The following is a 27,173-nucleotide window of genomic DNA, read 5'->3' on the forward strand; positions in this document are numbered from 1 at the left end:
GATGTAAGTCCACCTTAGAGTTACTGAGGAAATAAAAGAAGACTTTATGTGACAAGTGTTCGTGAATTAATATACACCTCACTCTAAATGTAAGGCAGTTTTTCCATACAATCACAACTGGAAACTATCCTAGAAAATGATCTTAGGCCTATCTAAACCGTTTTTTGGGGGGAGGGGTGGGGTGGTACTGGAAATTAAACTTTGGAGCATTCTACGCTAAGGTACATCCCCAGCCTGGGGACAGGGTCTCTCCAAGTTGCCCAGGCTGGCCTCAAACCTGCAGTCCTCCTGTCTCAAGTCTCCCAAGTACTGGGATTACAAGCATGCACCACCACGCTTGGCTTAGGCTTATAGAGAAAGGTCAAATGGTCACTATTTCTACCAGACTCAACTATCAACCTGAAACATTTTCCCACACCCTTCATCCTCATGTGGAATAAATGTGGTATTTCTTCAAAAGCAGAGGAACCTGGATCCCTCCAAGAAAAGCCACAAATACCAGCTTCTGGCCTGCTGTGACTCCACCCCGTTAGGCAGCCAGAGGAAGCAGCAGCTATCCCTTCCCCAACTCACAAGAGCGCCGAATCACCACGGTATTACTCACATTTCATACCATGCAACGGGAACTGTGAATGTAAGCAAGCCTTTCTTGAATCCGCATTTTTAATCCTCTAAATATTTTAAGGAAGACCTGAATACTTCTTTTATAGGCCCTTTCTTTTTCCTAAATCTATCTTTTCAGCTTCTAGGGATGATCATTTGGAAATAGAGAACAAATGTTGGTCCTTCCTAAGAAAAATGAAAAACAATGAAAATAATAAGTCTCATTTCTTCAGTCTGACCTCAAAGAACAGCACTGCCTCTTCCTGGTCATTTTGTAAGAGTGGGAAAAGCCCTGCATTGAGAGACAAGACCTGGGCTCTAAGCTCTGCCACAAATTTACTGGGGGACACAGAGCTATTAGTTTCATTTTTTCCTGTGAAAAATACAAGAAAACTGGGATCGATGATATGAGGTAGCTCCAACATTTATAATTCTATTTGCCCTTCTTGAGATTTCCCACTATGCCCTTATCTTTAAGATGCTATGGAGCCAGGCACGGCTGCACATGCCTGTAATCCCAGCACTTGGGGGACGGAGACAAACGGATTATAAATTCGAAGCTAGCCTCAGCAACTTAACAAGGTCCTCTACCACTTAGTGAGACCCTAGTTCACAATAAAAATAATAATAAAATGGGGGTGGGGGTATAGCTCAGAGGTAGAATGCCCCTGGGTTCCATTCCCAGTATGACAAAACAAACAAACAAACAACAACAAAAGAAAAACCAGGCACCCACAGGGTTTCTATTAAATGTCTACTGAATTACTCATAAACAGCTTATGTTCACCTTACACAATGTACTTTCCCAAATCCTGCTGGTCTACTATAGACCTATGTAATAATACTTGTAGGACACTGATTTAAGAGCCTTATCTAAGTTTGAGTATAAGTTACAAACATTTCAACTTTTTTTTTTACATATATGAATGCCAATTTCATATACTTAAATCTACTATATTAACTTACTTAATCTTCCTACCAAACCCATGAGGTAAGTACTACTGATGTCCTCATTTTAAGCAGGGAGAATCCAGTAACTTGCTAACGTCAAACAGCAAGTAGATGATGGGGTTTGGATTTAAACCCGTGCAGCTAGGCCTAAGTCCTTGGTCCTAACTGTAACGTTACTGGCTTCTCAAATGGAAAGACGCAGAGTGTGCAGACCAGCAGTGCGGACCAAGGCAGCGCCTCGGGCGTGAGAGACTAACAAGGCAGCGTTAGTGAGAGGCTGTACCTTTCACTTCAATGGTGGCATTTGCTTTTGGAGCACTGAGAAAATGATACACGCAGTGGTATTCTCCTGAGTCCTCAGCCCTTGGCTTATTGATCCTGTAGAGAGGAAAAGAAAAGCAAAGTCAGGTAACTGGGAATGGTCAAGATGTACAACAAAAGGAGAATCAAGGGCAACCAGGGACGAGCTCCCAAGTCCTGCTCCGTAATGTAACTTACCTCTTCCTAACCAAAGACAAAAATCTCCTCTGTGCATCCCAAAACATAAGTACCTCACTCCTTATTGGGTGGCAAGAATACAGACACTGAATAGTCCATGGTCCCTAACCTTAATAATGCTCCACCTGTGGGGAGAAACGAACTGCAAAATAAGTAATCAAAATAGAGGGTTGCACAAAGTACTACAATTTATATTTAGATGCTCAGGATGCAGCCATCACTAAAAAGTTCTTGCTCAACTGGTGGTTCTAATCAGATAACTGAGAGCAGGGGACACAACAAAGCAAGCCTTTCCCAGCTTTCTTAAACGTCTTATTTAGATCATGCCTTTTAGTAAGTCCAACTAATTATACCCAGGTAGTCTCCGTCTCTCCCTCTCCCTCCCCCTCTCCTCTCTCCTCTCTCCTCTCCCCCTCCCCCTCTCTTCTCCTTCTCCCTCTCCCTCCCCCCTCCCCCTCCCCCCCTTCTCTCTCTCTTGCGGTACTGGGGATGGGACCCAGGGGCATTCTACATCCAAGCGACACCCTCAGCCCTAATTTTATTCTTTATTTTCAAACAGGGTCTCCGAGTTGCAGAGGGCCTCACTAGTAGCGGAGGCTGTCTGTGAACCGTGATCCTCCTGTTTCAGCCTCCCGAATGCTGGGATTACAAGCATGCGCCACCACACCTGGCTTTTTCCTTTCTTTTTTAATTAAAAAAAAAAAAAAACTGCCAACAGAGCATTAATCAAAAGGATGCAGCCAAAAAAAAGAAAAAAAAAAGAAAGAAAGAAAGAAAGAAAGAAAGAAAGAAAGAAAAGAAAAAAAAAGAAAAAAGCCCTTACCATAAGATCCAATATGATCTGGCCTGTCTGCCTCCCCTAGCCTTATCCTAATGCCATTTTCCAGCTCTGCTAGGCTCTTTTCAGTTTTTTAAAGTACCAAGCTTGTTCCTACCTCAAAAATCTTCACCAAGATGTTCCTTGCTACAGAATACTCTTCTCTAGCCTTAGCTCCTTTTCCATCAGGTCTGGCTTAGGCTTACACATCACTTCTTGACAGTTCTAATCTGAATTTCCAATGTTCTCTCTCACGTACCCTGTGATTCTTCACAGTGCTTACTACAATGTATAATTTTAGGACTCTTCCAACAGACCGGATTTGTAGATAGCCACTGTCCCGCTGGTGCACAATTCTATGCCTAGTATCTCACCTGCCACTCAGAGTACAGTAGGGAAATGAAAGTATAAATGAGTGGTTGAATGAATACAAACTCAGAGTGAACAGCCGGGTACAGACCCAGACAAGTTAAGCAGAAAGACAGGAAGGACCGTGAGGAGCAGAGCAGTCCCCCTCCCAGCCTCACAGGTGAGCGAACTGTGGGCGAACTTCACACTGCCTCAGAGTGCTCCAGCCTACACAAATACACCAGACACATGCAGAAAGGCTGGTTAGTAATCACAGAGGACAGACAATCAATACCCTACATAGCAGAGTATGGACATAGATACATACATACATACATGAATTCTGCTCTTTACTTAGTGGTGAAAATATACTTGAGATGATCAAATTTTTACTGCACTAATTAATGCCTAATAAAAATCCTAAATCAATATATGCACTAATTAATGTCTAATAAAAACTCCACTGACTGGACCATTGAATTTATTCATCTTACTGTTCAATCCAAAAACAGCATCGCATGTTAGGTGATTACAGATGGAGAGAGGCACAGACCAATCTCAGGGCTGTCTCAGCATATCCAAAGCAACCTAACATTCTGGGAGGAGCAGTCAAAATATCTTTTCAATCTGACAAAAAGCCTTATCTTAAATCAGAATATTCCCAATAGGAAGAAAGACAAAAATCAACTGCTCTTTAACAAATATTCCAGAGTTTGAGAGAAGAAAAGAAGCTGTATCTTCAGGAATTAGACAAACTCTCAGTTCCTTTGGAAATACTTGAGAAGACTCTCGAGCTTGAGTCTATGACTAGGGTTCACACTCTCCCCAGAGCATTTTCTTAAACTAGCTATTGGGAGGGAACTGTGGCATAGAGAAGGCTGGGGAGGTGGGTCAATGGCAGACCACTTGACAAGATGCTACGTCAAAGAGAAGCAGAAAGAAAAGAAACTGTCCCCTGCAGGCTATGTAGAAGGAAGCTTGTGAAGTTGTTTCCATGACTGACTTAGTGAGTTGTGGAATCCCTAAAAACTAAGCGAAACATGCCCAGAGAACTTCAAATAAGCCAAGAAAAAGAGTGAGTGGTGGCACCTGCCTGCAATCTCAATACCTGGGAGGCTGAGACGGGAAGATCGCAGGTTCAATAACAGCCTCAGCAATTTGGTGAGGCTCTCATCAAAATAGATAGACTCTGTTTGAAAATAAAAATAAAATCTGTAGCAAGGCCCTTTGCAACTCAGTAAGACCCTGTTTCAAAACTAAAAAGACAGCCGGGCATGGTGGCACACGCCTGTAATCCCCGCGCTTGGGAGATGGAGACAGGAGGATCGCGCTGGCTTAAGAGACCCTGTTTTCAAATTTTAAAAAGTATAAAATAGGTCTGGGAGTGTAGCCCAGAGGTAGAAGGGCTTCCAGGAACCCCAGTACCACCAAATAAATTAATTAATTTAAAAACAAATCTTTAAAACTAATGGAGATCAAGGATAAACACCTTCCATTCCATCTAACATCTGATACTGTCCAAATTATGAAGATATAGCTGAGGCTCTATTTCCCATTCTTTTTCTTTTTGTGGTACTGGGGACTGAACACAGGGGCATTCTCCCTGAGCTACGCCCCAGCCCCTTTTACTTTTATTTTGAAACAGGGTCTCACTAGGTTGTTGAGACTCACTAGACGCACTAGGTAGGTATCCTCAAACTTAGGAGTCTTCTCTCTCAGCCTCCCATGTACTGGGATTACAGGTGTGTATCACCACCCCTGGCCTCTATTTTATATCAGAAAAAATTACAGTGGAGATGAGTTGAGTTCGTTGCCAGTTAAGTGGTATGGTATAGCAGGGAGGGAATTCTAGAAACAATTCTAGGAAGTCAGAAGACCCTGAAACATACTGAATACATTATTTAGCCTTAAAAAGCAAGCAAGAGTTATTGTTCTTTGTGTTTCCTTACCTGAAAAAAAGAAGAGAATCTACAATTTATTTATTTATTTATTTATTGGTACTAGGGGATGGAACCCAGGGGCATTCTACCTCCAAGCCATACCCCCAGCCCTACTTTTTATTCTTTATTTTGAAACAGGGTCTCACTGAGTTGCAAAGGGCCTTACTACGTAGCTGAGGCTGGCTGCAAAACTGCAGCCCCCTCCTGTCTCAGCCTCCCAGATGCTGGGATTACAAGCGTGTGCCACCACGCCTGGCTGAGAATCTACAATTTATGTGGCTTAATTAAATAAGGTATGTGAAAAGATCTCAATGCTGCAAAATACTGCAAAATGCTCTTGCTACTGCAAGGTACACAGGGTTTCCCAGCCTCATTCCAGAGCTCGGTCTTTATACTGTATTGACCTTTCAGGCACATTTACCTAATCCGTTCTAGATCAGTTTCCAACCAGGAATAAACTATTCTGAGAGATGAAATGCCAGACATTCTAGATTAAAAAAAAAAAAAAAAAAAAACAAAAACCACCACCAAATCTTTGGGTGCCAGGTAACTCAGAGATCAGAAAATATCCTCTTTTCTTCAAAGGGTATTTCCAAGCTATCATCATCACTCCAGATCACCAAAGAGCCCTGTATCTGATGGTCCTGATAAGGTTATGATGATATTAAACATTTCTAAAAAGTGGCAATTCATTAGGACATCTACCCAAGTGGAAAGACCACTTGGGGAAATGTTTTGTTCTTGAAAGGCTCAAAGCCGGGCTGGGGGTGCAGCTCAGTGTCAGAGGACTTACCTAGCAGCATGTGCAACATCCTGGGTTCAGTTCCCAGCACCAAATTAACCCAGGTATTTAGCTGGGTTTGGTGGTGCCAACCTGAAATCCCAGTACTCAGGAGGCTGGTACAGGAGGACTGCAGATTCAAGGAAAGTCTCACAGCCACTTAGTGAGGTCCTCCTCGGCAAATTAGTGAGACCTCACTTAAAAATTAAAAAGTAAAAATAGGGCTGGGGGTATGGCTCAGAGGCAGACTGCCCTCGTGTTTAATTTCCAGTCTCAGTGTCTGTCTGTCCATTCGTCCGTCCATCCGTCTGTCCGTCCGTCTGTCTGTCTCTGTCTCTGTCTCTCTCTCTCTCTCTCACACACACACACACACACACACACAGAGACTCAAAGCCAACTTCAATCTGGTTTCTCAAATCACTAGAATATTCTAAGTCAAGGGAGCTGCATTTTAACTGTAACTCTACTACTGACAAGCACTGTTACCCTGAACACTGACATCACTCCTCCTTGCTGTTTCCCTGTTGTCATAGTGAGGGCATCACTTTTGGCTCTCAAACCTGGCCACTCACTAGAATCATTTGAGAATCTCTTACAGATTACTGTGTCTTGCCTCAGAATATTGGACGAGACTAGCCAGGAAAGGACAAAATATATCTCGTATCAAGGTTTATAGTTTAGTAAACAGTTCAATTCACTGAAACAGAAAAGTTTGTAGCCGGGCGTGGTGGTGCACACTTGTAATCCCGCACTTGGGAGGCTGAGTCAGGAGGATCACACAGTTCGAGGCCAGCCTCAGCTGCTTAGTGAGGCTCTCAGCAACTTAGTGAGACCCTGTTTCCAAATAAAATATAAAAAAGGTCTGGGAGTATAGCCCGGAGGTAGAAAGCCTCTGAGTTCCACCCCCAGTACCACCAAAAAAAAAAGAAAAGTTCGTGATGAATTTGTTAAGTAACATTCTTAGACTCATCTTTTCAACGTATGTATGTAAACTCCTAATAAGGCTTTAACTGCAATGATAAAAAGGACTGTAGAGAAACATGGAAAAAATGTTATTACAGATCAGTTCAGTAAACAGTTCAACTCACTGTAATAAAGAGTAGGCAATACATTTTTTAAAAAGCATATATCACTGGGCGTGGTGGCGCACACTTGTAATCCCCATGCTTGGGAGGCGGAGATAGGAGGATGACGCAGGTTCGAAGCCAGCCTCGCTGGCTCAAGAGACCCTGTTTCCAAATAAAAATATAAAATAGGTCTGGGAGTGTAGCCCGGAGGTAGAAGGGTTTCCAGGAACCCCAGTACCACCACCAAAAAAAAAAAAGCATATATCCGTGAACCCCTAGTGATTATAAATTATGAACATCAAGCGAGCTCAGCCACACCCCCTCCTATGTCCCCAGGTAAGGCTGGCCCGTCTCACCTGTATTCCATGTTGCTGGCATTCTTACGAGTAGCACTCAGTTCTACCCCATTCTTTGTCCAGTAGCTGTATGTGAGGGTATGAGAGCTGGAGGTGAGGTTACACTGCAAGGTGACAGGGAGGGCAGGGCTCTCTCGAATTATGACTTCTTCGCTGGTGACAATCCTTGGCTCTGTAAGAAGAGTGCACAATGACAGAGGGCCACAGCTTCCCAGTGTCTGCAGCCCTGGCCTGAGAGTTGGGTGGGGCACGAGGGGGCGATTAGAAGAAAAGGGAAGGCAGACAGGACCACATGAGGACTTTCACTTTACCACTTTGGAGGAAGTCAAAAGGAAAAACAATGATTATAAGCAAATGACCACTAGCGCAGACAAAGCCTGAAGACCAGCTGGCCTAGATGTGAATGAATGGGAGTATTCCGAGTGCTTGTACTAGCAACATCCACTTAAGGTTTTGAATACCACCTTTTATGATGTAAGAATCACCAACCAATTCAGCTTCATTAGAGAATCAGGCTTCACCTTGCAGTTCTGAAGACAAAAGTAACACCATTTATAAAACTAATCAATTCCCTATGGAGTTACTGGGCCTTGGAACAGCAGTAAAGTATAATTATACAATACAGGTATAATACAGGTAACATTTAAATTATGTTAAACCTATGGCAAACCAGCCATGGCCATTATTTAAGCAGAAAAAGTATAGCTCCTAAAAGAAAACTTCCTATTTAAAGTCTCTTGAATTTTCTCAACTTTGGAGAGGAAAAATCCTTAAGGAATAATTAGTTTTTCTCTCCAGCGCATATGAATTCCTAAACAGTTGAGAACTGCACTTTAAAACACATTCCATTTCAAGATAATTTAATTATACTAGAGTATAATAATGTCTTGTTATATTGGCTCCTAGAATTTTAGAGATACAAGGCCCCAAGAGTTTACTCTCCCTCGCTCTCTCTTTTTGTATTCATACTGGGGATTGAACCCAGGGGCATTCTACCTCTGAGCTACAACCCCAGCCTATTCTATTTTTTTATTTTGAAATGGTCTTGCTAAGTTACCGAGGCTGGCTGCGAACCTGCAATCCTCGTCTCAGCCTCCCAAGTTCTGGGATTATAGGCATGCACCACCACACCTGGCTATCCCTAAGAACTTAAAAAAAAAAGAAAAAAGAAAAGAAAGAAAAAAATGACAAGGCAATACTCATTATTAGTGGCAAAACTGGGCCTAGAAAACACATCTTATTGGATCTCTATCCCTGCCCACCATCCGCAAAACATTCAATGATTACCACCTTCCACTCTAAGGCAAGGTATACTTCACTTTCTGGTTCTAACCTGGGCTTAGAGAACCTGAGGTCACCAGTTTACCTACAAAAATAACCTAAATGCATTAAATACTATAATACATTGAACAGAAAAAATAAGTCATACTGTATCATTCTCGGAAAGTTTATTTTTAAAGCACCTTGAAATCTCCGTTGCTCTATTAAAGTCTGAGTCTCTACTATTAAAGTCTGAGTCTCTACGTTACTTGTCTTTAGAAGCCACTGTTGCCTTTCATCTTTTCCCAGGCTTGGTTCTTTTGCTGCTCTTGGTAGAACATTTCAGGTAATGTCTAAACTAACCATCTTTTCCCATCCACAAGTGGTATTCACTCTTCTACTTGTTCCTAGATTCTTTTTTAGAAACTCGCAACTAACTTTCCATGTTCCTGTATCTGACTATTTCATGACTGTATCTCAGCTCCCAGCACTATTTTATGCAGTGTAGCTCTCTTAGAACTGTCTCCTTCTACTGGAAACATTTTGTTTGTTGTTAAGAGAAGGGAAGAAGGCAGAAATGCCATGGGATACTTAAAACTTATAATGCCTTAAGGACCTCCTAACCAATGTTAACATTCCTGACTACAGTTTGTATCTTCAAAGAACCGTGTGATAAAGCCAATCTTTAAGTTTTCTCAATTAACAAGTTGGTTCTAACTACTTCCAATTCCGGCAAAAGAATAGTGGTTATCTTCCAGTCAACACTGGTCCTTATCAGTAACATCAAACAGAGTATCTATGTACAGATAATGGAGGCATAGCAGCCACTAAGACAAAAGCAGATGTATGTGAACACGTCAGCGCAGTGGTGTCCCATGGTTTCCAAGACACACTGGACAGAAGCCAAATCCCTGGGCCTTAAGAAGTCGAGCAGAACGGCTGCAAACCCTGCAATGGAAGGGCGCACACACACCATCAGCAAAAAGCATCACAATTCTAAGAAAAATCAAAATCAAGCAAAAACAAAAGAGAAAAAGATAGAATCAGTACTCCACAGAAGAGAAATTAAAAATATCAAGGCAACATTGAAACCCAAACACACTTTTAGGTTATTACTGAATTTTCATATCCAATTTCATTTTCTGCCCCGCTTGGGACTCTCCTGGTTCTTCCTCTCAGATTGCACTGAGAAAGGGTGAACTCTGAGAATGAGGCCAAGAGTTTCCAGATGTTTAAATACAAGGAGGCCAAAGTAAATGCTACTCTTACCTGTGGCGATGCAAATTGACCACTGCAGCTCAGGGAGATTAAGAAGTTGATGAAAGCAATCTGGTAGACTTTCTGCCAAGACTCTTGTAAGGCAAAGGAAAGCACTTTTTCCCATAAGTATTAAAGATCCAGGAGAGAGTCAGCTGGGAGTAACTGGGTAATTTAAATAGATTTGTATATAATTCTGCACCATAGGAGGGTTGTGGGTAGGGTAACCTGCCTCCTGTGATTGCTGTTTGTGGAAACCACTGCTAGACCAAGCTCCTTGGCCATGATGCCACATCTGCGGTATGCACCAGGATAAAGGTGGGGCTTTTATTTCTATGGCTGAGAGCTGCCCAGTCAAAGTCCAAGAGAGATGAATATATGAAGCTCAAACATTTGTATCTGCCGCTGACTCCATTTTAGTGGCAGATGGGTAGGAGCCCCTTGCCCTAGCCATCAGCATATGTAAAGAATATGCTAGGGCCACAGAGACACCATAAAAACTGGGCTTCTCTTCCTGCCTTACATTACTTCTAGAGCTTTGGGAAAAGGAATGCCAGGAGGTTATTCTTAGACTATTTCAACCTCTCCATAGAGGCAACTTCTTCTGGGATGCCTGAGATCATAAAACAATCCGATCGGGGTGTTTAGAAAGAAAAGAAGAAAAAAAAAAACCCCAATAGCCTGGCTCTCAGAAATAGTTTGTGTTAAGCGACTGATGGAGAAATCTAGGGAGTGAGTGACTAGCCACGATTTGGCTCAACTACGTGCTAAGTCAGGAAGCCTGTTTCCAAGTAAGTGGGGGAATGCTGTGTATTCTTGGGATGGATGGGTAGGTGCCAGGGCCACATCTTTTACTTAGCCCCCAGGCCTGGCTACAAAGTTATGAAATCTGGTCAGGCTCTTGGAGTACAACTACCAAATGCCCAGTCCACGCCTATAAACTTCTGCAGACTTTTCGTGGCCATTTGGGTAATTCTGCTTTTATAAGGAAAGGAGCAAGGGGGCAGGAAAAGGAGGCGTGCAAGGAAAAATTGGTAAAAGAAAAGAAAAATCACTGGATTAATGTTCCCCATTTTCACACAGACAAGGTTTTCTTTTCCCCTTACAGAAGCAGGTTCTCTGATTCAACGCTACCAGCTGCAGCAGCCTCCCTGCCTCTTCTCTAAGGCATGCATCCATTCATGCATTTATCTATTCATTTATTTTTAAGTAGAAGTCTTCTAAGTCGCTACAAAGAACAGACACCAATTTGCTATTTTCCATATAAGTATATAGATTCAGGGCCCATGTCATATTACTTCCTGTGTTATTATCAAATTCCTCATAAAAATAGTACTTTACTATTTTTAGTTCCTTACTATTTTTACTCACTCTATCTCAATCAGTCAGCTCTTTAAACTAAAGGTAGCTACAGGTTGCTCACCAAACCTTTGGAAATAATGTGAAAACCCAAAGGATCTTTCTTCCATTTAATAGAAAATGTACCCTCAATTATAACCAGATCTGAAGTGGGGCTGGTTCTCATCAGAAGCAATAGTTCTGTGGTGGCTTCTCCCTCCTTCATACAATACAAAGTAAATTACCTTCCAGAAAGAGAAGTGGCCACAAAAGCTACAGTGTCAATGCCTCTCTTGTACCTCTACCATAAACGAGGAGAGGATTCTGACCCAACTATTCAGGTAACTCCATCACTCAGAGGAACAGGATTGAGATTTAGTTTCCTCTTTTTTCAAGACAGAAAGAAAAGGCCAGTGTGAACAGTTTCCAGGCTATTTCTGGGGTTGCCTTCCTGAGATGAGGAGCGCTGTGCCAACAGTTGCCAAAGTCTGTCTGTGGACAGAAATGAGATGCGACTCATTTCAAGACAATACGCTGGAGCTTTAAAGTTTTTACTTTGCAGCTCTGTGTTGCCTACCTCCTAAGGGCAAGGCAAGGAGGGACTCTCAGGCTGCTGCTAAGGGAAAAAAAAGGAGATTGAACAGGCCCAGTAAGAGGTGTACTGCTGCAGTGGAGGTTTGCTGTCAGAGAAGCACATGCCACTGCTTTAGAAAAGAAAAAGAGCTGGAACTATGGAAATACCTGAGCTTACATGCCACCCAACAGTCAAAACACACCACCACACTGCACCCATGGCAACATTCCCATCACAGAACAAGATGACACAAGGCACAGTGAGGGAAGAGGCTGGGCAGACACAAACTCAAAAAACCATGCAGGTAAAGGCAGCTACTCAGAGAGCTTCAAACAGATGAACAGAAGAAATAAAAAGTAGTTAGATTGGGGAGAGAAACAAAAATAAAAGGCACCAGAGAAGAAGTCAGCAAAAGGAGAGCAGGAAACCTATTACAAAATTCAAGGGGAGGGGAAAAAACAATTTCAACACTACCCTCATTTGACTGCTTGGTTTTGTGTTTAAAAAATAATTTTCATCTCCCCCGCTCTCCCTCCCACCTCTCCCCAACGCAGATGATTTTGGACAGTCACGGATTTCCTCAAGTTCTTTGTTCCTGAGGAGAAAGACACAGAGAGGGTTGGGGGATGAGGGAGGCAGAGAGGACGGCAAAGAAGAAAAGAAAGGTGCCACAGATGTTTTTATACACTACAGTCAGAAGGGTCGTGGGTTTGAAAAAACAAAGACAAGGGATGGGGTGAGCGCTCGTACTGGGGAAGAGGGAAAGGAAGCAGAAGGGAGGGTCAGTGGGCCACCTCTAATGACTACAGTACTACTACTGTAGGGTGCTGGACTCACTCTGAAGGACGCTTATGGTGGCCTGGGCTCGAATCCATGTTATGGAGGGGTTTTGCCTCAAGTCATTCCTCTTGGGGTCGTTGCTGGCCCTGCACTCGTAAGTCCCAGAGTCCTCCAAGGTGAGCCGGGTTATTCTCAGCACACTCACGCCGTTTGACCCGTAGGCGGTGTTTACGGTGACACGGCGCTTCCGAGCACCGTCCCACAGCTGTCTGAAAGACTCTGCCCGGTTGACTTCTGCGTACCACCACTGGATCTCTGGCGTGGGGCTCCCGACCACGTCACAGTACAGCTCAAAGGCGTCCCCCGTGAGCTTAGTTTCTGACATGGGCGACTTGACAAACCCAGCTAGAGGGAGGGGGAGCAGGAATGCAGTGACAGGCCAACCAGAAAAAAAAAAAAAAGAATCAACAGGTGTTAATAGTAATTTAAAGAAAAGAAAAGAAAAGAAAGCAAATGAGTTGCAAAGAACAAAAAAAGAAAGGATTCATTTTTAAACTATAAAGAGACAGTAATAGCAATTCATACAAGCTTTCAGAAGAAGAACCATCCTGGGAAGCTCATGAAGCAAAGGCAGGGCATTACAAGCTGGGGCAGCCCAGGTGCTGGTCAGGCAGAAGCAAGCCCATTGGAAAGCACTTTAGCAATGGGCCCAGCTGGTGGGAATGAGAAGCCTCCAGTCTCCGGGAAGAGCCTTTTTCCTTAGAGCACAAACCATTACCTTTTCAAACTCACACAAGTGATGAAAGGTAACCAGAAGTGGCAGCAGGTTTATACGCCAAGTCAGGATCTCTCTTTTGGATGGGTAAGCATTTCATTAGAGATGCAACGTCTTTTCTAAGACTCAGCAAGAAGTATTTACTTGACTTATTGGTACCTTTTCTTGGGATTCTGAGTCCAAATTTCAGCTGAAAGGTAGCACATTTTTCTCATGCAGGATCCTATCCTGAAGTGACATTTCACTTCCCCCACCTCCTATTCTTTCCTGAGCCTCTGGCCAAAAGTCCAGTTTTCTGTGACTAGGCAGCCCAGTCACAGAATGCAGACTCAAGAGGCACAGGTGAACAGGACAGCGTGTGCTTCATGTCAGAATAAGAATTCCTCTTGGGGTCAGCACAGGAACAGAACCAGCAGTAATCGCAACCCAATTCATTGCTGGTGAAGGAGGAACTATGCCCTCCAACATCCCTAAGTTCATACATATAGAAAAATTTCATACAAATAGAAAAATCTCATGAAAAGTAACCATGCTTCCTGATAGGCTCCCTCCACATAGTTTAGTTGCCTGGCTTCTAGTGGCCAGTTCAAAAAGAATGAGAAATGTACACTAATAAGCTAAACTAAATTCTAAGGTGAAGGCCAGGCCTCAACCAATACTACCAAGGCACCTCTCATAATTTGCTTGAGGTTATATTTTCTTAAAACAAGGTGGCAATGATTGAATAAAATAATGATAATAACCAATAATCCAGGCTTATTTTAAAAACTTGGGTGTTGGATCCACAGGAAAAGAAATCACAGTGTGTATTCTCTCTCGCCCATTCACTCTGCCTAAGGTTCATTCAGCACTCCTGCCGATTCAGACAGTGTCCTAAGGTACAGAGCAAGAACTGAGAGAGGGCATTTCGGGTGGCGTGGCACCCCCCTTGGAAGGCCAGGGTCATGAGCTAAGTCAGCCCCTCTGCAGTGAGCAGACAGTGGGGTCAGGAACAGCATATATTAGACTAAGAACATTCCAGAGAGAAAGAATAAAATGGAACCGTTTTCCCTACAGTCCAGAAGCCAAAGATGTAAGGGGGCTAACTGAAAATGGAGGTTACTAAGTGGGAAACTTCTGCTTATATCCATAGCAGTATTTGCCTTTGTAGATAAACCCCACCCCATTATCTAAGAATGCTAAGGGAAACACTATGCTTACTCAAATAGAGGTCAAGAATTTCAAATGCATACTAGTCTTTCAATTTCTGAAATTTCCAGAATCTGGAGAATACAGAAATACTGTAATTACAGGCTTAGATTAAATGTTCTGCCTTGAATATGCTATTCTAAACTACTGCTTCAGATCTAGCACTCATTCCCTATAAGAAACTAACAAAGGCCCCAAGCAGCCAAACAGATGTCACTTTCAGACACAGAGGTTTTAGAATTCCAGAAAGGAGGGCCCTGTATGAAGAGCTGACGCTGGCTGCCAGATAAAGTAGCATCCAAGGAGCCATGTCTCCATCAGTCCCACAAAACTGCCACCTGCTCAGCTATCAAAGTCAATGTCGACAAACATGAAAAGAGGCAAAGGAACCTGCTTTCATTCATTTTATTATTAAATCAGCAGAGGAAACTGGCTATCAGTAAACCCCTGGAATACAGTAAAGAGCATTACTCTGTTTAAATCATATTCTTGGCCATTAAGTAGAAATCACAAATGTTTTTGTTCTCACATTCTCCGTGACCTGGGAAGCTTATATCCTCAGATGCTCTAAGTAAGCAGTTGATTATGCCCTAGAACTCTACTAGTGAATTTATCTTGTATTTCTTCCTCCTTCTGAATTTCACTTCAAACAGGTTTGCACTTAAGCATGTTCACCAACTTGTTGACCATGCTAACCTAAGACATGTTCAGAACCCACCCAACTGCAGCATTAATCTCAACTCCTAATACTCACAATTCAGAGGCAGCTGAGAAAGAGCGCAAGTGTGATTTCCACCACACAAAACGAAGCAAGTCACTCAGCGTGACCATGCCGCCCTAAGCAAGACTCTGTCCACCCACCCACCAACCTATTGTGGTACTTGACTACGATCTATTGTGGTACCCCCAGTCCTTTTAACTTTTTTATTTTTAAGACACATCTTGCTAAGTTGCAGAGGCTGTCCTCAAACCTGTGATCATCCCATGTCAGCCTCCCAAGTACAGGCATGCACCACCACGCCTGGCAAGACTTCCTGTTAAGAAGGAAGAAATGCTGACCTGATGCAGTTCAATCCCCTATTTGTATTGATGATAACAAGACCAATTCAAAACTGTCCTTTGAATTGGTAAGCTATATGACACATATTTAAACAAAACTTACTTTAAAACAGGCTTAAAATTCCCTTAAAACACTGACAATGTACATCTCTGTCCTCTCTTCAAAAGCCATTATTACGATTACTTATTATGAGACATATATTAACAGTAGCATTTTCTAAATATGTTGTTATATATTAGGTAATATACTAAGCACTCTATATTCAGTAGCCTTAAACTGCTTTAAGATAGGTGCCATTATAATCCCCACGGAAACTAAGATCCAAAAAAGTATTTTGCCCATAGTCACAAATAATGAGAATCCAGCCCAGAACCCAGATGTGTCCAAAGCCAAAGCATGGTCTCTTAACACTTTCCACAACTGCAGTCAACATGTCTTACAAAGCTGGAAAGGTTTTTGTGGTCAACTTAAAAGTTAAAGATACTTGCCGGGCGTGGTGGCGCACGCTTGTAATCCCCACGCTTGGGAGGCAGAGACAGGAGGATCGCGCAGGTTCGAAGCCAGCCGCGCACGCTGGCTTAGGAGACCCTGTTTCCAAATAAAAATGTAAAAAATAGGTCTGGGAGTGTAGCCCGGAGGTAGAAGGGCTTCCAGGAACCCCAGTACCACAAAAAAAAAAAAAAAAAAAAAAAAAAAAGTTAAAGATACGCTTTGTCCTAACTGCAAAAACTAGGATTCCTTTACTGAAAGGTGCAGCACACTGATCACTAACTCCTTAAAATTATAATCTCACCAAAGGACCATGAGAGGGGAGCACTGTTCAAAGAGCTCCTACAGCAACTAGGGAGGGATGGGTGAACAGTCAGAAAACAAAAGAAAAGATGATTCTGAGGAAGACCGCCCCTAGCTTTAATGATCCAATGCCCTGTCTTTACGAAGGTTGGCTTCAGAGGACAAAAGGACTTAAAACACATTAAATGTATTTCTCTGGTTTTAGGGTCAAAGACCAAAACAATAAATGGCAGATCTGAAAGTTTTACGAGACTCTACAGTTTGTGAATGTTGCCGTACATTCACTTCATTCACACAGTTCTCTAAGGTTCCCTGGCGGAGGCAGAGTAGGTCCAGGACCTGCCCTGAATCACTCAGGTGGCGAATCTTGACTGCAGCTGGACAGTAAGTCTTCAAGTCTCAGTCTAGGGTTCCTTCCAACTGTACTACCGCTACACAAACCACCTAGGGGATTCCTTAATAGCTGAACACCCATCAAAAAGAGCTATTTTTCCTATAAACAGCAGGAGGAAGGGGAAAAAAAAACCCTCTCTAAATGGTACTGTGAAATCACAATTATCAAGGGAAAGTTATTAGCAACCATCCAGCTCATTATCCATCCAAAATTAGCTCCAAGTCAGGAGAAGAGCCAGCTCTCAGAAGCAGCAGGCAGTAAGCAACTCAGACCTGACTCACTGCCCTGCCTCTCGTTACCAAAGGCTTTCAAACAAATATGTCCCCTAACATGGAAGCACACAACTGCCCAAAGCTGGGAGATCAGCAGAGAAAATCTGTTTGAATTCCACGTCGAGGCTCAACAAGTATTTTGGGGAAACCCTAAAGTTTAGAATAACTTCTCCCCACATACCCCTTTCCCAGCTATCATCTCTACCCACTGCCTTAAGTAACTGGACTCAGATGGCAAACAGTTTTAAGAAAGTGTTAGCATCAGTGCGTCAGCTCCATAGCATTAAGAGAGGAGCTGAACGGTGCTATGGGCTTTGGTGGAGAGAGGGACTAGAAGCTGGTGTTGGGAGTGGGAAGCAGGCACGGCATTAAAAATGGAGGCAGCAAAACCAGAAGAGCATAAAGTAAAATTGCATAACTGAGGTTGGGGGATGGGAAGCATAGATGACAGCTGGGGCTAGCAACCAGAGAAAAGGAGGAACTCTCTGGCAAGAAAAATGAATGTGTAGATATGTAGCAGAGGGTGAGAAGGAAAAGAGAACACAGAAGAGAAAGTTGAGCCCAATCCCAAGAAAACTGTGTTTACATATGCCCCAAGAACGCAAAAAAAAAAAAAAAAAAAAAAAAGCCTAGCCCTATGCAAGAAGGAACATCCAGAATTTTCAATTACCTCCAAGGCAACCACAGAGCAGGTAGCAAGGCTGGCTTCTCTCCCTATGCCTACTGCCAAAGCCTTTAAATCTTGCCTACTTTTGTCTTTTTTTAATAGCTGTTCGCTTCAAGTCCCCTCTAACACTAATTCCTTGTGGGTGGCTCACGCTGTTCTCTCCTTCACAACAAAGAGGAAATGACAATCAGGGACACACGGGCACTTCTTTCTCTCTCATTTACACATGCATGCTCAAATAATCTACCTCAAAAAAGCTGAGCAAGACCCACTGCCATCTAAATGTGGCTACAGGAACTGAGTGTTTCAAACCTGTCTGAAGGACCAGTAACTACTGTAAGGCCGTTGCAGACTTGAGCCTAAAGTACACTGTACACCAGCCTGTCCTTATTAACTAGGAAACACATCTTTTATCACTATTCCTCAACACCAAAGGCAGGTCAGAAGCCTGGACGCACTTATTCTGTGTGTACCAACCACGGTTACGACAGGCCTAGGCCCTGGGAACGGATGAAAATGGAGTAAACGCATTCTCCGGAGCATGAGAAGGTAAATGGGTGATTTCATGGGTCAGTCTGACCTCTAGGTAAATGAAGACGGCAGCCATTTTTCAAATTCAAACTGCTCCTTTCACAGCTACCTTGATCAGGCAAATAGAATGGAAGTTTGGAAATTAAGGCCATCCCATAACTAACTCCTCAACCAGGGCCCACCTTTAGTCTGAAATTATGCCAGCCAAAATGGCTAGAGGATTCTTGTTGGCCTATATTAACTAGCCTTCAGCTTTGCAGAAATAGAGAAATCTATTTGGTGCCAAGAGGGACTGTATGGTACAGTGATTAAAAGACTCAAACTCTAAAATCAGATTGCCTGGGTTCACCTGAGGCTTTGGCACTAACTGTATGCCCTCAGACAAGTGACCTAACCTCCCTCATCTGTAAAATGAGGCTAAACATAGCAACTACCTTACAACGTAGGGGATTACATATGATAACATAGCTTAAAACGGTTCCTGGTACATAATAAGCATTTGATAATGTTACCTATTATTATATGTCTCCATAGAAATAAATACTAAACAAGCCATGAGCAGCAGCATTGCTCTGGAACAGGCTGGGAAGCAGGCCTTCACATCCAAAGCTGAGTTTAACTTGGAATCTAACATCAAAGAAACAACAAGAATATTAACCTCCACCTTTCAAGTACAATGAGAACCAAGTGAAAATATTAATTTCAGAAGACAATGAAAAGGAATTCTTCATTCCCTATCAGTAGAGTAAACTAGAATTAGTGGAGTGCTAACATATGTGTGGACTCAAGAGCTTAGTAAACATTATAAAAGTTACAAGCTACTAAACCTGCGATAGCATGAACAATGTAGAAAATCCAAATACAATAAACAAGGCAGTACAAACTCTTTAAAAAAAGAGAGAGAAATACACCTACCAATTACAAATCAGCTTAACAATAATACGCAGGAATGCTGGGTATTGGTTAAGCCAAACTATAAATTCATGAAATTTAAGATAAATGGGTTTTGGATTATGTCAGCTTAATTACAGGAAAAAAGACAACACAACAAAAGCAGATCACTTCTTGAGTCAATACTTCCACAATTTAAATTCTCTTAACTTAGAGCAGTTTCTTTACATGGGAATTATGATAGCTACTTTACAAGAAGTTGTAAAAAAGAAAAACATGTGACATTCATATGCAGAGAGTTCTTTAAGCTGTAAATCTCTACACACATGGAAAAGACATTAGGACACACAAGAGATTAAACAACTGACATGACTGGTCTTCAACAAGGACTTTCATTCAAGCTTTGCTATCAATTCTCACTGACCAGCAAGCTAAACAGGCAAAATCTTTCTAGATTCATGGGTCTGAAAGAGTCAAAGATGGGTTAGAAATAAAACAACAAAAACCAGAAGCATGATAAAAAAAAAAAAAGTCGGGACTTATCTCATCCCAGAAAAATACAAACAAAGAATTTCAGGAGTGTTCTAGACCCCAGGTCTGACCCCTCGAGCCCGGAATGTACTGCTGATGAGGGGAAAGAAAAGAGTCTCTCTATCAAGCTGAGAGCTCACCTTATAGGGAAATGAGCCATGGTTTAGAACATTTGGATTGGATTCTTCAAGTTCTTCAACCCAGTTTCTTATCTGAAAAATGGGGACAATAATTCCTATCTTAAGGTTACAGTGAGTTTCACATGAACAATGTATATAAAATAACTTTGTAACCTCTAAAGCTGCAAATGTAATAATATGTCAGTTTTCTGCCGGCACTCTATCCTGTAATTTAATAGTTTATACCACTTATGAGTGTTCTGTTGAAGGTATTTCAAAAACAATTAGAAAAAAATTAAGGCTGGGCTTAGAGATTTACCACTGATGGAGGAAGGTGTCTACTAGACTGACTTTATCTGAATTTTTCAATTTTCTTCTTCTTCTTCTTCTTTTGTACTTGGGATGGAACCTGAGAGCATTCTACCTCCGAGCTACACCCCAGCCCTATTTTTTTTTTTTTTTTTTTTTTTTACTATTATTTTGAAACAGGGTCTCACTGAGTTGCAAAGCTCCTCACTAAGTAACTGAGGCTGGCCATGAATGGTGATCCTCCTGTCTCTGCCTCCCAAATGCTAGGATTACAAGCGTGCGCCACCACGCCCGGCTAATTTTTCAATTTTCTAAAAGAAGAAAGCATTGAAAACCACCAACCTAAAGAATTTCAACATGTTTCAAGGTGAGGTTGCTAGCAATGTATAAAGTGATTTAAAATAAATTCTGGTTACATTGAAAAATGATGGCATTATAAATACAGAATTTGACACCAAATCCAACAAACAAAAGGAATTGGAAATTTTTTTAATAGCAAAGATAATTAACTTAGAGTGACCCCTTTTGCATTTCCTCCTGCATGTCTAATAGTTTCCAAACATATTCTGTGTTTGAGTATCTTTACTTGGGCTCAAAGAGACTGGAAGTTCTCCTTATTTATCAGCAAATTCCAGCCACTTAGTCTAAGCTTTTACAGTCCTCAGGTAAACAGTCTTATTATTAAAGATACTCTCTAAAACTAACATTTATTCCTCATTCCAGGGCAGAAAGATGCATTTTAATTTAATCTGGAGCAAATAAAGTTACATCCAAGGAAGTGAGGCTAAATGTCCCATCTAGTCCCATTCTGACTTTGACATCAAAATGATCATGACATCTGAAAAACTAATGCTGCATCCAAGGGGGTAAATGCAGTAGCCACACACCACTGTTAAGCTCGTCTTTTAAACTTTAAGTAATTCATTTTTTAATCCCACAAACAGCACTGAAGATGCTAGTACACAAGAGGAAAAGCTAGTTTTTTTTATCTGTTTCTATCTCAGAGTGCTTTTAATGGAAGGTTTGAACAGTGAAACTTTACACACACACACACACACACACACACACACACACACACACACACACTCACTCATAAAAGCTCTTATCCCAAAGACTATTAAATATAGCTTTGGGCCAATTTGCAACTATACTCAAAATGGTGCTTGTAGGCTAGAAACAATTTTAAAACAAAAATCAAAAACCCACACGCAGTCTCAGAACATTTTAAGAATGTGCTTCAGTTGATCACACAGTTCAGATTTATAAGGCAAAATGAAAATAATATGCTAAGAAAGACTGTAAACACTCTCGTTTGACAATGATTCTCTGCTTGACCAAAATTAATCACGGTGTGTGTGTGTGTGTGTACCTGGGATTGAATCCAGGGATTCTACCTCTGAGCTACACCTCCAGCCCTACTTATTCTCCATTTTGAAATGGGGACTCACTAGCTGAGGACAGTAGTAATCCTCCTGTCCCTTTACGTCCTCTTTACATCCAAGTGTAAAGAGGTAGAAAGTCCCACCCCTATCTTTACTTAAACGGTCAGTTACCACAGAGTCATGCAATTTTAAATCACATCTCAAGAGTTATATAGTATCAGACCTACTCTTTGCAACTGATGAATTATTTCTAAGGCATAAGTAGCTTACAGTGGAAACCACAACGCTGGGAGTTTTGTTACTACATATCAAAGGCAAAACTTTCCTTACCCAGATGGCAAAATCCTAGGACAGCAATTCTTAAACTTTTCCATGCATCAAAGCCATTTGGAGGGTTTTTTCAAACACGGACTGCTGGTCCCGATTTTCTGATTCAGTAGAACTGAAGTGAGGCCTCAGAATTTGCAGTTATAGTAATTCCTCAGGTGCTGCTGGCCCAGGGACCACATTCGGACAACTAATGTCTAAGAGACTCTGAAACTGTTAACATTTTTAGCTTGTTCAAATAGAAGAAAAATAAGGACATGGGAGCTACAGAGATATTTTTGAAACCTATAAAGACTCTCCTAACAGCTGAAATCTAAGGGCCATGGCCAAAAAAAAAAAAAAAGTAGGAAAATGGTTGCTTAGAGAACATTGTCATTCACTATGGCTCCAAAACATGATTTTTATCTTGTATCTTTCAGTTTGCCAATCTATAAACTGAGAATGTGCTTTCAACTCAATCTGCCATTTCCTGAGGGCTTACTTACCAAGAGTATACACAGGGATAAGTATTTCTAGGTAGTTCTCAACCTTGTAAGACATTAGACATTGTCATAATAAAATGCAATACAAATGATAATAACCACTTCTATAACAGGTGTATTTGACAGATATATATATATATATAGCTTTGCTAAGGGAAAGGGCTGGTGTACACTTATACTGCGTACACTATAGAATATAAGTCTAGCCTTGTCAGGAGTGGGGAGGAAAGAGATGGTCTTGCTAGAGGCAAGATAAAACTGTGGGAACACAGCGGCAGAAAGCAGCAGTTCTAGATAGAAGTGAAAAAATTCAATGTTGAGTGTTTGTGCAATACAGAAAAATACCACAGACTGTATCAGCCATACGTCACCATTTAGGAAGGACAAGTATCCCATGGGCTAGAAGAACATATGTTCCAAGCTAAGAGCGGCATCTGCCTTTTTCCAAAGAAAAAGGGCTGTGAATGATCTGACTGATGGCAGTATTAGCAGAACAAAGGATGCCAGAAATAGGGAAGGGAGTCAGGAAGGAGTTAGGAAGTTCCTTCAATAATCCAAATGAAAAGTGAGTACAAACTAATTAAGAGTGACTGTGGGAATAGTGACAAGGCGATGGACGAAAATGTTTACAAGATACAATCAAGCAAACGTGTCGGCCATGGGTTAGAGCATGAAGCCCTAAGTGGGTAAAGGAAAGCAGACAGTTATTAGCTTTGGAGGCATATACAGAGGAGGTTATCCTGCTGAGAGGTCCAGATGTAGTTTTAAATAAGGACCTAAAATCCAGGAAGGAAGTAGAGGCTGGAAATATACACTAGGGAACCAGCAGCTTAGGTGCAAGCTGAAACCATGGGAGACGATGAGATCATTCAGGTAGAATGAAAGGGACTGAGGATGGAACTTTCTACATAATTATACTTCTTTCCAAGTGACTCACCACTAAATGCAATACTTTTACCAGGGTAAAATACACCAAATTAGGAATTAATTTCCTTTCTATATCTAGACATACTTTTAGTAACATCAGGTAAATACTTTATTACTCTGCTTTTTATGTACTTGCCATTAATGACTCAGATATAAGACCTATTATCCAAACCAGAAACAGCATTAGACTTTATTTTAGTAGAATACATGATGCGATTAGCCTTCATGAAGAATCCTGATGTTTCAGGAAAACAGTACTCTTTTAGTTCCAAAGATTATCTTTGAAAATGTTTCTTGTTGGGGAAAAAAGCTAACACAATATCCCGAATAAATTTATTCAACTTTTAAAAAGGAAAGTGTATGGAATCTTAGTCTGAAGCGAAAGACTAACTCCATCTTAGACTCTGCATTAAAGAGTACTGAAAAGAAACAACCAATATGCCATAGACATTTCTAAGAAAAATACAAACAAAACAGTGACTCTCATTTTAGAGGCTGGTAAACGTTCACAGAGCGTTATAATGTCCGTGATCTTTCCCCCACCTCCTAATCCTCTTCAATACTTCTGTCAAGATGAACCTGGTAGGATTTCGGATAATAAGGATATGACACACAGACAACTAACCAAGAGATTCTCCGCTTCAGCATAGCACAGAAGGGGAAATTTTCTTCCCCTTCCAGGTTTCAAAGGTTTCTCAATTTAAAAAATTGAGGCTACTCAAGAAAACTTAGTACTTATATTTGAAACTTTTTCTCAAAGCTATAAGTTGAGGTGAATCTTACTTCTTTACATATGGATCACATTAATGGTTTCAAACTGTAAATGTTCCCATTACTTAATCGAAATAGTGGCAAAATTATTTATATAGTTAGATTAAGCAATAGAGCCCAAGGAAAAAATATTTTAACTAAAAATTGGTATTTTTTACTACTTCAGATCATCTGCATTTGTTCCCAAATGTTCGATAATCATAATTCATTAACACAGGGCAAGCCGTTCTTAAGAGTAATGAGCAACTTGGCCGCCATTAAATGGATATGTATCATAGACACAGCCCACGTTTACAAGAATTAGGGTACTACGTGTGGAGTTTAGCATGCAAATCTAGACAGATTATCAGTATTTTCTTAAAATTAAATATACTTAGCTGGGCATGGTGGCGCACGCTTGTAATCCCCGCGCTTGGGAGGCTGAGACAGGAGGATCGCACAGATTCAAAGCCAGCCTCAGCTACTTAGTGAGGCTCTCAGCAACTTAGTGAAACCCTGTTTCCAAATAAAATATAAAATAGGTCTGGGAGTGTAGCCTGGAGGTAGAAGGCCCCTGGGTTCCACCCCCAGTACCACCAACAAATAAATAAATAAACAAATAAACAAACAGACAAACTTCCAGACAGTTCAATATTATTCAGCCCCAGAAAGAAGATATCAAGCCATGAAAAGACATGGAGGGACCTTAAATGCATTAAGTGAAAGAAACCAGTCTAAAAAGGGTATTACACAGTATGATTCCACCTATATGACATTTTAGAAAAGGCAAAACCATGAAGACAGTAAATGATCAGCAACTGCCAGGAGTGAAAGGTGAGGGTAAGGAAGGGCTAAGCAGGCGCGGAGGATTTTTAGGACAATGAAACGACTATGATACTACAGTGGTGCGTTCAAGTCATGCCCAGAGTGTACACCAGGAGTGAAATCCCATGTAACCTAGGAGCTTTGAGTGTCCATGTAGGTTCATCAACTTCACAAACTGGGTGGGGGATGGTAACAGTATGGGAGGGTGTGTGTGAATAGGGGCAGGGGGTGTGGGGAGATCTGTATGTACCGTCTACTCAATTTTACGATGAACCTAAACTTTTAATGTTAAGTCTGCTTTATTAAAAAAAATTGAAACTTTTAACTAGAAAATTTTTAGTCATGTACTGATATTTGCCTTGGGACTGAACACATTTCTCACAGATAAATTAAAAAAATAAAATGATACATAAAACACAAAACTACCTTTGAGAATTTGTTTCTGCCCAGACAAACTAATAATGCCCACCTATCTTATGTTTCTGATTCAAGCACAGAAAACATGGAACACTTTTCTCGTCAATAAATCATCTTAAATCTGAGGTCTCTCAGACTTCTTCTAGGCTGTCTTAATGCCTCTCATCTTAGGGAAAAGAATGCTACCCAATATAGAAGGAAATTTCGTAAGCCTTCATCATGTCAAGTACCCAGGGGCAGACATCATACTTCTAGGTACAGTAACTACGTAATTTGTCATCCAAACTAGGACACTTCTCAGAGTGAAAGGAATGTGCTATTAATAATTTTGATGGGGCAACAGGCACACATTGGAAATTATGTTTACTCAACTCATAGGGAACCTAGAGGATGTATTATATAAAATCAAGCAATTACAGTGGAGCTCTCCCAGAATAAAATTTCAAGTCAATTAACTTTCAATTCTAAATACAGTATTTTTGTGATTTACAAATTTTCCCAAGAACTTTAATCAATAATTTTCAAAAAGTCTCTTTGATTGTTAAATACCTGTGCTTCAGAGTCAAATATATCAAGTTCTCTAAAGCACCCCCCAAATTCCTGGGTTGGTTTGTTTATAGTACTGGGGAATTGCTTGTTTATTTGTTTATTGTACTGGGGATTGAACTCAAGGACATTATACCTCCATGCTATAACCCCAGCCCTTTTTATTTTGAAACAGGGTCTAAGTTGCTAAGGGTAGCCTTGAACCTGTGATCCTCCCATCTCAGCTTTTAAATTACTGAAATTAGAGGCATGTGCCAACACACCTGGCTTTATTATTTTTTCCTCTTCAAAATGAGCAAATTTTCCACCACCCTGCCACCTTTGGTTCAGATAATTTCACCATTCACAAGAATATCTTGCCCTACTACAAAGTACATAATTTAAGGCCCTGTTGCCCAAACAAAAGAAAATGACTCTCTTGATTTTAAATGCCAATAGACAAAGATCACTGAGCCCTAGTATTCACAAAAGGCAGTTCTCCTTTCATGCGTATCAGAGTATTATCATATCCAGTAAAACTATAAATCCTGGAGGAAGATAAGCCAAGACTGGGTAGGCTAACGTATCAATTTAAACTGACTTTCTTTTTCCTTTCGTTGTACTGGGGATTGAATCCAAGGGCCTTCTACCTCTGAGCTACATCCCAACCCTTTTTTATTTTTTGTTTTGAAACAGTCTTGCTAGGTTGCTGAAAGTCTCACTATGTTACTGAGGCTGTCCTTGAATCTAAGATCCTCCTGTCTCCACCTCCCAAGTACTGAAATCACAAGAGTGCACCACCACACCTGGCAAAATTGTGACTTTTAAATATATCAGTGTACAGAAATTATTTGACTTAATAGATACATATGTGAAAATCTGAATCCTCAGTTCCCTTGACTATACAATCAGAAGATTGGATTATGATTTCTAAGATACTTTCAGCTTTAATATTATCCATGGATGATTAACCGAAATGCAGCATTTTATGTGTTGATAAAGCTATGAGGCAAGGAAGAAAGTGTGTGTGTGTGTGTGTGTGTGTATATATATATATATATATATATATATATATATTTTTTTTTTTTTGGTGGTACTGGGGTTCCTGGAAGCCCTTCTACCTCCGGGCTACACTCCCAGACCTATTTTTTATACTTTTTTTTATTTGGAAACAGGGTCTCCTAAGCCAGCGGGCGCGGCTGGCTTCGAACCTGCGCAATCCTCCTCTCTGCCTCCCAAGCGCGAGGATTACAAGCGTGCGCCACCACGCCCGGCAGAAAGTATATATTTTAATAAATCATAATTATATGGAAACCATATGTTTCTAATTTTATATTTCTATAGTGTCATACTGCACACAATATATTATTTGTTAAAACAATGGTGAGTCATAAGATTGTCATTAACAGGATTAAGAATAGTTTGAGCTGGGCGTGGTG

At 41.2% G+C, this 27,173-nt stretch overlaps 1 protein-coding gene across 4 annotated transcripts in view; it reads right to left on the bottom strand.

Annotated features, from left to right (window-relative positions):
• Positions 1-27,173, bottom strand: part of NPTN (neuroplastin) — a gene marked incomplete at both ends in the record, with an annotated part of 64,654 nt that overhangs the window by 16,994 nt on the left and 20,487 nt on the right. For 2 of the 4 annotated variants that reach the window (XM_080693441.1, XM_080693440.1), the window contains 3 exons: positions 1,838-1,932; positions 7,362-7,533; positions 12,628-12,975. In XM_080693441.1, the coding sequence (XP_080549567.1) occupies positions 1,838-1,932; positions 7,362-7,533; positions 12,628-12,975 (615 nt within the window). The remainder of the gene's footprint in view (positions 1-1,837; positions 1,933-7,361; positions 7,534-12,627; positions 12,976-27,173) is intronic. The other 2 variants (XM_080693443.1, XM_080693442.1) reach the window with 1 other exon arrangement.

Source organism: Muscardinus avellanarius (assembly GCF_963383645.1).
Source record: "Muscardinus avellanarius genome assembly, chromosome: 3".
NCBI lineage: Eukaryota > Metazoa > Chordata > Mammalia > Rodentia > Gliridae > Muscardinus > Muscardinus avellanarius.